This window comes from Phyllosticta capitalensis (genome assembly GCF_038381095.1).
Source record: "Phyllosticta capitalensis strain CBS 128856 chromosome Unknown BKA78scaffold_6, whole genome shotgun sequence".
Taxonomy (NCBI): Eukaryota; Fungi; Ascomycota; class Dothideomycetes; order Botryosphaeriales; family Phyllostictaceae; genus Phyllosticta; species Phyllosticta capitalensis.
The window spans coordinates 1,126,514-1,137,953 of NW_027117444.1; the positions used below are offsets into that span (position 1 = coordinate 1,126,514).

Here is an 11,440-nt window from a genome sequence, read left to right on the forward strand (position 1 = left end):
TCTTACATAATAATGTTTAGAGGAAAAATTTTCCCTATCCCTTTCTTTTTCTGCCTCGGTCGAGGCTATTATTTCCATCTCGTGGTTCGAGTGCGCGTGAGCAGGGCTACTATTTTTGTCCAGGGCTGGAGACGGACTACAACTACGGCAGGACCAGCTGCAGAACTCGGCTCCTACCTTTTCTCTCTCTCTCCCTTGCGAACACTCAGCTTTCTGCCTTCTCGTGCTAACCAATTCCTTCGCACCCGTCCCTTTCCCTTTTCATTTGTAAACTCAAAGCATGGCGTGGGCGATTGTGGTGTCTTATCTTGCTTGGGCTTTTTTTCTTTTTTGCTTCGACTCTTTCTTCTCAGTGTTTGCCATCTTCCCCCTCCTCTCTCTCCTTGCTTCCACTACTACTTTTCCGTGCAGTCAATCGGTCGGTCGGTCGCGTCGGCGGGTACATCAGTCAGGTCATGACGGCCTTGGGTCGTGGCTACCTTAGGCATAGGGACAGGAATAGGAATAGGATGGGTCCGGAGAGGTGTTCCGGCATACATAATTCCAAGTTTGCATTTGGCTTTCAACCTTGGACTGATTTTGTTACTTTGGTGTAAGAAGTGCGTTTGTCGGCTATGGTGGCTCTACAGTGAGTGGTGGGTGCATGATTTGCTTACAACCTCTACGACGCCGCGCTTCATGATCAGTCCATTCGTTTCTCCTCAAGCAGTGAGCAAGCAGAAGCGCAAAGTCAAGTACAGCGCCACTGGAGCAGTGGAGTGCGTACGCATGGAGGATGTGAGTGACTTGGTTGGTTCCACTGCTCTGGCGACTTGATAGGTGGGCGGGTACGCAAGACGAAGGCTAGCCATCTCGGCGGGTGATGGACCTCTACGCCTTGCTTCAAGACAGTCACATGGATGCTTTGAAAGCAGACATGCACTGGATTGGAGCGGTTGGAGGTAGTTGCGCCTGCCCAACCACACCGAAAGTTGGTTCAGTGGACAACGGGTGCGATGAAGGAGGGTCCCATGTTCCAGTTCGCACGCTCTCTCTGGATCCCATCTGTACTTGCTTGCCGTTAGCATCTCATGTGCAGCCTACCTACCTCGTTATCGCTTCCGTTTTTGCTTTTTCTGTTTTGCTCCCCGCCGTTTCCTCCGTGCGCGATCCAGGTGGTGCTCGAGCGGGCGACCTACCGTTCAACTGTTTGGCCACCGGGCCGGCCACCGCGCCCATTGTCTTTCTCCGCCTGCTTTGGTGCCGGTGGATCTCTGCTTTCATGTGGTAGCCAGGGCCGTTTTACTCCTCCGCTTTCTCCTCCTTGTCATTCGCCATCTTGGCTGGGTGATGTGCAAGCTAGCGATCCATATGTAAAGCGACCCGGAAAGTGCATGGGACGGTAGGTGTATCCAACGGTCGATTCGTTCTTCCGGGCCAAGCGCAGGAAGCGATTGTAGCAGTCTGTCTCTCTTTGGCCGAACAGAATAGGAATGCACTACTAGGCGCGGTTGGTCCGTCCATCTCGAGAGGCCGAGCAGCAAAGCAGAACGGCGGGATCCGATGCGTGGCCGAGCATGGCGCGAGACGCTCGTGGGCGGCCGCATGATTGACTGAGAGGCTTGCGCCCTACGCCTAGCAGCGGTAGATTGGCTTGGTGCCTGGAGGGGCGAATGGTCAAGAAAGGGTTGGAGTTAGAAGGGAGGGAGGAAGGGAGCGAGAGAAAGGGACAAGGCGGACGGAGCAAGGCACGGGACAGAAATTGGATGGACTTTGGCTCTCGGAGGCTGTGATCGATTCATGGATACGATGGATGCAGTTGAAAGACGGTGCTCGGGAACAGGTATGTACTCAGAGGAAAGTAGAATGACGGTAGAAGTTGATTCTTGGTGTTGATTGTGATGTGGATTCCCGAGGAATTTGGGTGACAGGCATTTGAACCGTGGGAAGAAGATGAAAAGGAAGTTGCGTAGACGATAAAAAGTCAGAAATCTGCTTCGAAGCCCCATGATGAAAAGAGGCAAGCTGCAGCCTCAAGGCAATCGACGAGGTGATGCGGTCGGCCTCTGTCTCTTCTCTTGGAAAGACGCAGCACCGCCAGACGACGCAACAATTCCTCAACGACAGAACCAGCAGCACCAACATGACCAGCAGTGAATATCAACCCATCGCAGCATCTCCTCTTCAACATCGTTCCCGTCGACATGGAAGTTGTTGGTGATGTTCACGTCGACTCGATGGCACGGACGCCCTGACTCCATCTCCGCAAGCACGCCATCGGCCACACAAATGTCCTGATGCCGCACGCTCATCACGTCAACAACAAGCAGCGTACAGTTGTGCCACCGAAGCTCGGAGGCACGGCTAACCAGGCATACGAGCTCGTCATCGACTTTCTGGGGTTATAAAGTGGCGTCCTGCTCCCGCAAAAACAGAGGCACAGGTCTGGTGTTCACGACCACCTGCGCCCTCAAGGTGGCAAATTCATTGCTTTGCTCTTCCTTCAATTTTGGAGGTGTTGAAGTGCTCTTCGATTTCTCGCGATCTAAGGCATCTTCCGAAGAGGCATCTTCCGAATGCGTGGTGGAGGCTTTCGAGACGACGGTAAGCGAATGCTATGTTTGGACAACATTGCATGTGAGATTTTTCCTGTGTAGGTTGACCGGGCGAATCATCGCGTTGCTCTTGGTGCTGATTGTCATAGAGCCAGATATTACGACGCGCAAAGCCGTGGGTCGTCTTGTCAGACGATTGCTCCATCGATGAACGCCAAATTCAGCCTCGGTCCTGCGGAGACTTTTGGGTTGAATTTTCACCATGAAGACTTCTGTTGGGCACCGACAAGTGGGACGTAAGTTAGCAATGCTGATTACTTGTTTTCTGTCCGAGTCAAATTCATGAAGAGCCTGGAGATATGCAGTAATACTGCGGTGGACCAGCGGGGTGTCCAAGAGCAGCTCAATGTCGCGATTTCTTGAAGGTAAGAATCACATGCCCGGGCGCACCGTGGCGTTGTGGAAGGAAGCGCGCAGCTCCACGACCGCAATATTGTCCGACTGAAGCGCGTCTCCTCTGTCATCCTAGCTCTTTCACGGCGACTTTGCGTTGCGGCTAGACCAAACAGCTCCAGCTGTTCCATTCCACGACTCCAGCGGCATCACAATGATATCCAGGAACATTTACTGCCACGACATACGGCAATTGTGCAGGCCCAAAGCCAAAGGCTTGCAACACGTCGGTGTCAGGATTTGTCGTCGAAAGCCAGAAATTGCAGGGCTTGGGAAGCTGCCTCAGGATCCAAACAAATTCGGAGGCGTTTGACGATTTTTGCCACAATGCAGGCAAGAAATCTGCTGCGTGTTCCTGCGTCACGGATGCCAACTTTCGCTTCGCCCACCAGTCGCACGGTAGTCGCCTGATGCGTCGACGCCGCTCATGATGAGAGACTGACGCCATTGGGAGGCGATTACTTCACCGGCGTCATTGAGGTCCGGATAGCAACCGCTGCTGCCGGCAAGCCGCCGAGGCACCTCGACGAAGTTCTTCGAGGTCCGCTATTTTCACTGCCAACCCCAGCGGATTGGCATGGATATGGATCCTGGCACAGCACATTAGGAAGCTGAAAGAGAAGTCGACATGTCAAATTAGCGCAAGAAAAATGGAAAAATTGAACACCAAACTCGGCTTCGAAAGCGTACGGCATCAAGGGAAAAGTCAAACTGCATAGTCAAAAAAGCATATCCAGTAGCACCAGAGGTTGTAGTCGGTGGTTGGAGCACATGGGAAAGCAGAAGTCGTCGAGCACGGACAGGCGGCTCCAGGTCCGTCGGGGTCGAATCATCTCAGGACCAATCCAGACCGGATCAGCAGGTACTGCCCCAGGCCAAGACGGACCAACTCAGGATGCATCTTTCCGCTCCGTCGCGGGCAAATCGACCGGAGCCCGAGATTTCTTATGGAGAAGCGCCAAAGCATTGGTAAGTCGGCGGAGAAGGCTTTGAGCAAAGAGCGCGGAGAAGTTGGTGAGATGGCAGAAAGCGACAGCCCGGACCGAGAAAACCCTGGATTTTGTGGATTCAGCTGCAATGCAACTTTGCCGGGGCTCCAATTTTCTTCACGTCTAGTTTCCTCGCGTCGCGTCTTGACCTGTGGTCCTAACCACGTTTTCTCTTGTCTTCCGAAGTCAGTCTCGTAAGATGGACAGTCGTCTCCACCGCTTTCTCTCTCAATTTGGACGTTTTGCGGCAATCGCGGCGTCGTGGAGGGCGATGCTTTTTTGATTCGTCTTGAACTGCCATTGCAGTGCCTATTGCCGAGTCATGGCAAGGCCAATGGGACCGTGTTGCTGACTTGACTATTTTTGTGTTGAAAGATCCCGCGGGGTTAGTTTTGGGGAGTGGGTCGCGTTGCTCCTTTGCCGACCGCGTTGTTGCCGACGACGGCAACGCGTTGAACAAGGTGCAGCCCAGCCAAGCTGCAGGCCAGGCACTGATCGGGCAGAGGTTGCGGCAGACAGAATTGCTGCTCAATGCTCAACAAAAAGACGGCCTCTAGGGTAGGCAAGTCCGAGCCGTGGCGGAGCAGCATTTTCTGCAGCGTGTCTCGACCCTCGGTCGGGATGTGGCCGTCGCGTCGCTAAGTTCAGGTCGCTGGCGGGCTGGGTAGCTTTGAGCTTTGAGCGGCGAGGTGGACATGGATGCGATGATTGGAGAAGCATGAGCCATTTCCGGCAAAGAGGGTCCAGCAAAGGTTTGTTTGGAGGCGTGCCGGCTGGGCAGGGCTGGCGTGGGGTGGATGCTGGGCTGGCTGCGTGTGGGTGCGGTGGTTGCGGTGCCATGGGCGAACGAGGTGCGACGGTTGCTGCATGCGGCTTGAGGCTCATGCTACTCGGAACTAATGCTGTGGTCACACGGGCGGGGCAGAGGCCCACGATGGCGGCGGCGAGGTGTTGTTGTTCTTGAAGGCCTTGGTGAAGGTGGGCGGGCGGCAGAAGAGCAGTGACGTCGGAGGCGACAGGGATCTCTCACCTCTGGGCCGGCCGGTCGACCATCCATCCATCGCTCCTCCATTCAGAACGACCGAGCGTGTGCCATGCCGCTGCCGCTACGGTTATCTGGGGACTGACAAGGCCGACACCATGCCCTGTCTACCACCGCCTACAAAGCTTCCACGCTCCCTCGCCCTATTTCCCCCGAAGTCTCCATCAATCCTCTCTCACGCCGCTACTACGCCGCCAGAGCATTATTTCAACCCGCCAAACCCTCCGCTTACAATTCGTTGAAACACACGAGAGCTCCTTCAAACCCTCGCTTTGTTCTAGGGCTTCCGAGAACGGATTGGAATATATTCGACTCTACTCGCCCTGGGACTCGGCTCCTCCTCATACGAAATGACGTCCAAACCAGTCTTCGTAGCTACCCACCCGCGGGCATGCTCCACCGCCTTTGAGCGTGTATGTTTACCTCCCACTCTCATCTACTCGTGCTGACAATAGCTCTCAGGTTTTCATGACCCGACGTGATGAGCTCCAATGTGTCCATGAACCCTTTGGAGACGCCTTTTACTACGGCCCCGAGAGAATCGGCGACCGCTACCTGAACGACGAGCAGGCCAGAATCGACAGTGGCTTCGCCAAGAGCACATACAAGACCATCATCGACAGAATAGATCGCGAAAACACCCAGGTTGGATCCCTCCCTCCGATAGGCACAGTGTTGCCTATTCGGCTTGCTTGCATGTCGTCTATCTCGCCCCTGTCAATCCATCTTTCTCCCTACCAATCCTTTCTTCCCTCCCCCAGATCTGAGTTCAAAATACGACACGTCTCTTCCAATCCACGTTTTCATTGCCCTCGTGCCTGAACATGCCTGCTGGCCTTTTGGCCGTCTTAATTGCAAAGCAGCTCGGTGCTCAACACAGACAGCGCAACCTGTCTAGCCGTCCCATCATTTCCTTGTCAGCCTGGCGAGTACCGCGAGAACTCGAAGCATAATGGCCATGCAACGCGAGTTCTCTACAAGTACTTACCAGGAAGCAGGGAAAGCGAATTTTCATCAAGGACATCGCCCACTATCTGTGCCCACCCAACGGCAAGCCCGCCTCGCTAGCACCATCTCTCGTCCAGTACAAGCGTGGCGTTGGCACCGATGGCTCTGTCAAGTCCACCCATCACGCCCGCGTCGACAGCGCCCTAGACGCGGACGATACCACCGTCACCAATGGTGGTAGCATCCAGGGCGCCCCGGCAGTCAAGCTGCCTAAGGAGGCGCAAAACATCAAGACGCTCCCAGCAACCGTGCCTCCACACCCCTACCCCACCGAGGTCGAAGAAGGCAACCCGACCGTGGTGCCGACGGAGCTGCTGGCCAAGTTCCACTGGACTTTCTTGATCCGCCACCCGCGCAACTCGATTCCGTCGTACTTCCGCTGCACGGTACCACCTCTGGACGCCATTACTGGCTTCTACAACTTTGACCCCGCTGAGGCTGGCTACGACGAGCTGCGCCGCATTTTCGACTACCTCAAGAACACCGGTCTCGTGGGGCCCAAGGTTGCGGGGCAAAATGACGAAAAGCCCGCTACGAATGGCACCAACGGCACGAACGGCACTTCGGCGACCAACGGCATGAACGGCACCGCAACCACCAACGGCGTCAACGGCTCGGCCGACGAGTATGAGCGCGTCGAGATTTGCGTCATTGACGCCGACGACCTCCTCGACAACCCCGAGGGTGTCCTGCGCCGCTACTGCGAGAGCGTGGGCATCGAATTCAGCCAGAGCATGCTCAACTGGAGCGACGAGGACCAAGAGTGCGCTAAGGAGGCCTTTGAGAAGTGGAAGGGCTTCCACGAGGACGCGATTGGAAGCAAGGACCTGAAGCCGCGCGCCAAGGTACGTCTGTGGCTGTTTTTGTCGTCTTTCTCTGCTCTCCTTTCGATCCTGTCGCCAGCATTGTTGGGCTGTGTATTCTTTTGCGCCTTGTCTCATTCTGTTGTTTTTACACGGATTGGATTGCATTGCGGTTTGAAGTTGCCACCACAAAAGACGGACGGATACAAAGGGAACAAGAGTCGGGACAGAAACAGCTACTGATCCCTCAACCATTCCTGTTTTCTTGAGAACAGCACACTTACACCACTAATCACTTTCAGAAAAAGATTCCCAAATCCGACGCTGAGCTGTTCGCGGAGTGGACCGAGAAGTTTGGCCCCGAGGGCGCAAAGCAGATCCAGTCCACGGTCGAGAAGAACGTTGCCGATTACGAGTACCTCAAGAGCTTCGCCATGAAGGTCTAAACGGCCCCATGCCGATGATCTGAGTTGAATCGCGAGTCGAGCACGGCAACGACAAGCGAGGAACCTCCTTTTAACTGTCTTGTTTCCATTCGCCGCACGGGAGCAGAACGCAGCGGCTCCGACCTCAACGAACGAGCCAGGCTGACGACGCGAGTTTTTTTCGTATTTCGTTTTGGCTTGGCTAAGATCTTTTTCGTCTTCTGGAGATGGTGGTAATACGTGGTTTTCGCTACCTTATGACTTTTGTCGCCATTTTTTGGATGGAGGAGGAGCGAGAGTGGAGGAATGGAGACGGGCAGACTGGTTCTGCTGTTGGATGAGAGGAGGATTATCAGATTGTTGAATACCAGATTGGAAGGATGGAGGAGTGGAGGAGTGGAGGAGCTACTACGCACGCATAGTATTGCTTGCTTGCTGCATACTCGCACACACTGCTCAGCGCATTTTTAACGAATACATCATGCTACGACAACCACACACACGACTCGCAAACGTACCATCTGGCCCTCTGCAATGCTAAACATGGCCCTCTTGACGTCCTGGTTAGCTCTTTCTTTTCTTCATGTCCCACATGTCTCGTCTGCTTGCGCGGCCTGCCTGGCCCCTGGCATCCTTTTTGGCATCCATCGTGAACTCGGCCTGCCTGCTGATTTGAGATGACAGACTCAACAGAGAAGGAGGAGGAGAAGTCAATGGCTGGCCAGCGGCACCCACCATCCATCGATCCCCTTGTCCAAACATGTACGTACCCTCCTGTCTACTTCCCCATCATCTTTTTTTCACTGGGTTGCGTCTCAAGTGCCTGTTTGTTATGCAAGACGAATAACCTAACAGAAGACTCTCGGGCCCCATCATCATCATCATCATCTCCCTCCCCTGGCTTGTCCTTTTCTCTCTCGACACTGTACGACAGTCGTGCGACGTCCATTATGCGGCGATCTCGACGAGCGTCAAAACTAGGTAACGTGCCATCGATCAAGCGCGAGAACATGACGGATGCCAGTGTCAACGGCTGGTTCGACAGATGGGCTGATTGACGGGTAGACAGACAGACAGACAGACAGACGGCGCGTGCCGTGTGCTTTGGGAGGAGATTGATATGCGACTCAAAAGGCAGCGCCCATCAATGGTATGGATGGGTGGTGGATGTAGGCGGGTGAGTACGCTATGAGTGAGTGACAAGAGCGCGCACGAAGCCTGATAGATTTCACATCACACAAAATGACGGACACAGAGAGCGTGACAACCGGACTGCCATCCATGGCAGAAACAACTCGACGGGCATCGGTACGACCCAAGCTTGGTGACGTGAGGAGGTATTTGGGTAGGTAAACAGCAGCACGAAACATGGTAGGGTTCAGACAGGGCACGCATCCTCTGTGTACAAAACGATCCTATAAACTGCACAAAAAAACATCCCTAGGTAAAGTACGACGGTGGACCATGACAACCACATAAGGCCAGTCAGCCGCAACACCACTGTGTTTCTACACATGCTCACTTATCATACACCGCATGGAACAAGATACAAACACCCCTAGGGGGTTGGGCACAGCACTCGCAGATGACATTCATTCATACATCCAGTCAGCAACACAATCATGACAAGACGCTTCACATCGCTTCCCACTCCATCCAAGGTACAGGGTTACAGGTAATAAGAAACCAACAAAGCTTCAAAAGAGACGACGGGGAAGTCCAAAAGGGGAAGGAGGAATAATTCCAAGATTCAAAAAACTACAACAACGACGAAGAATCCTCTCGTCTCGAAGAAGAATGTGAGAGCTGAAAAGCAGAAGGAACCAACTCCCGCACGCCAGCCAACCCTACCTTGCTTTCCATCTCTAATACCTGTACCTAGCCTCGCCCGCGCCCCTGCGCGTCTCCTCGACCGGGCTGACGTCACCGGCCGTGCCCATTCCTGCGCCGCCGCGCTCATCGACCGGACTAAACGCCTGCGCGCCGCCGTGCATCGTCGCGTGGTTGCCTGCGCTCTCCTGACGAGCAAAATAGGCATGCGTCGACGAGGGGTGTTGCGCGCCGCCGCCATACTGGGCCGAGTGCGAGTCGGCAAAGGGGTCGTCGTGGTCGTGCGCCTCGGACGGGTCCGGCCCGTATGCCGTCTTGGTCGGGTCCATGAGGGGCGTCGAGCGGCCGCTGGTGGCGACGGGCGGGAGCGCGCCAGGCGCTTGGTACGGCTGCTGTTGCTGCTGTCGCTGGTCGTCGGGGGAGGTGTAGCGGTTGGCGAGCGAGGATTGGAGGTGCGGCGGTGGTGGCGCGCCGATGGGGGTGTACGGTGAGGAGGAGTAGGTTGCCGAGGGCGAGACGGAGCCTGATTGCGAGTAGACGGAGCCGCTGGCGGTCGTGGGACCCGTGTAGTTCTGCTGCTCTTGCGAGTCGCGGTTGACGTTGGTGGACGAATGGGAGCGGCGCGCCGAGAGCATCGCGCGTTGGTGTTTGGTGAGGGCCAGGGAGAGTTGCTCGTTGGTCTCAATCAGGGTCAGAAGGGTCTCATCGGCATTGGAGCCTGAAGGTGGTGATGCCGTCGCCATGTTGATGTATATTTGCATGCTACGCTGAGCCTGCTGGCAGCGCTCGCCAAACTCTTTGATTAGGTCATTCGAGTCGACTTCTGCGGCCGGGGTGCTCTGAATCAGCTGCAAGAGAAGCTTTGCGGATGTCCGGGCCTCTTCCACACGCGCCGAGAGCTCGGACGGGGGCGGAAGGCTCTGGGGTTGTTGTGGCTGCGGTGATCGCGAGGGCTGTGGTGGTGGGAAACCCCCAGCCATCTGCGGATTCCATCCCGGAGCGTTGAGCGTGCGCGGCGCCATTCCAGGGGGGTATTGCTCCTTGCGCCACATAGCAAACAGCGGATTCAAGTGGACATCATAGGCCTTGTCCCTCTCGAGCGAATGCAGCGTCTCGCGCAATATTTGCTGCACGCTTTGGTCCTTGGATGTCCTCAACGCCTCCTTGACAGTGTCGATGAATTTGGAGTCGATGTTGCGCGTAAACGTAGGCCCGGGATTGTCGGCGAGGATGCGTATCAGCATGATCGCGTTGTACTGAATGTGCGGCTTCGAGTTGTACGCCTTGGCCAGGAACTTGCGGATTTGGTAGGCACATGCTTGAGCTGCTGCGGGAGAAGATTCGGCGGCGGTGACAATGTCGGGCAGGTACTGAATCTCTTCGGCCTGGGACGGTCAGTCGCTGCTCTGCTCGAGGATGCGCACAAAACCACTCACAGCGTTGTTGGGGCCCCCCGATTCGCAAAAGAGCCTCTATGCAGTCGTTAGTCGGCCCCCAGGCTGAGTTGACAAAGCCCAACGTACCACACCCCTCGTCGCGTTGGCCTCTGGTGAATCCTGGTCAGGTATGTCCTCGGCCGATGAGCCTACAAGCCATCGTCAGTCTCGGCGTTCATGCGAGCACAATGGCGGCGGGAGTACCAGGGAAGCGGCTGTTCAGCATGTTTTGAACCCTCTTGAGCACCATGTTGTCTTTCGGCAGTCTAGGAAGCGGTCGGCGAAGTGGCTTGCCAGGTCGAGGCAAGAATCAAGAATAAAGGCCGGCAGGCGAAACGTAGGCGCTGGAGCTGAGGGGTTCGGAAGAGCGGAGGGTGAGGCGGTGGTGGGTTCTTGGGCGGCGTCGTCAGGTCTGGGCTGGCTGGCGGAGTTGGGTGCGGTGGTTAGGTAAGGCGAGGCGGAGGGGTGAAGAATGTGGGCGGCGGCGGAGGCGCAACGTCGAGGCTGCGGTGGAAGAGTTGAGGAAGAGTCGAGATGTTGAGAAGTGAGTGGTGACAACAGGACGAGGGCCTGTCTAGCGGCGCCGTCCGTCTCTAAATCCTTCGCAGAGCATCGTCTCCCCCACACGCCCAAGGCCAGCTCAGGTTGTGAAGGCGTCAGCACAGCCCCCTTCACGCCGTTGACGCAACCTGCCAGAGGGCCAGACGCGTACACAGTGGCACTGATGGAGGCTTGGCTACGCGCATCTTTTTGCGCAAATGCCATGAGAAGGCGGGCGGAGCTTTTTCTCCAGCGGCTTTTCGGTGAAGCGGCGGACACGATATCATCACGACGCCCGCCCGCACACGCAACCTCGCCCTCCACATTCCTTGGCGGTGCCGCGCTGGGCAACGACACTGACCGAGCCGCGGTCCAAATGA

The 11,440-nt window shown here is 55.8% G+C and overlaps 2 protein-coding genes across 2 annotated transcripts; one reads left to right on the forward strand and one right to left on the reverse strand.

The window, feature by feature from the left end:
- Nucleotides 1–5,130: 5,130 nt before the first annotated feature.
- BKA78DRAFT_316656 (uncharacterized protein) lies at nt 5,131–7,750 on the forward strand. Its single transcript, XM_066888635.1, has 4 exons — nt 5,131–5,431; nt 5,481–5,663; nt 6,017–6,871; nt 7,138–7,750. Exons 1-4 carry the CDS (start codon nt 5,369–5,371, stop codon nt 7,273–7,275), a joined length of 1,239 nt encoding a protein of 412 aa, XP_066743373.1. The 5' UTR covers nt 5,131–5,368; the 3' UTR covers nt 7,276–7,750.
- A 1,369-nt stretch (nt 7,751–9,119) lies between these two features.
- On the reverse strand, nt 9,120–11,149 carry BKA78DRAFT_283771 (uncharacterized protein; the record flags this gene model as incomplete). The annotated part of the gene is made up of 5 exons (XM_066885675.1): nt 10,725–11,149; nt 10,608–10,669; nt 10,521–10,556; nt 9,684–10,469; nt 9,120–9,476 (listed from the first exon to the last, which is right to left on the reverse strand). The coding sequence occupies exons 1-5, from the start codon at nt 10,768–10,770 to the stop codon at nt 9,120–9,122; spliced, it is 1,287 nt and encodes a 428-aa protein (XP_066743374.1). The 5' UTR covers nt 10,771–11,149.
- Between the last annotated feature and the right edge of the window lie 291 nt (nt 11,150–11,440).

Coding starts and splice junctions, on each gene's coding strand:
- BKA78DRAFT_316656 (XM_066888635.1), top strand. CDS start 5,369: ATGACGTCCAAACCAGTCTTCGTAGCTACCCACCCGCGGGCATGCTCC. Junction 5,432..5,480: donor GCTCCACCGCCTTTGAGCGT/GTATGTTTACCT, acceptor AATAGCTCTCAG/GTTTTCATGACCCGACGTGA. Junction 6,872..7,137: donor ACCTGAAGCCGCGCGCCAAG/GTACGTCTGTGG, acceptor TTTCAGAAAAAG/ATTCCCAAATCCGACGCTGA.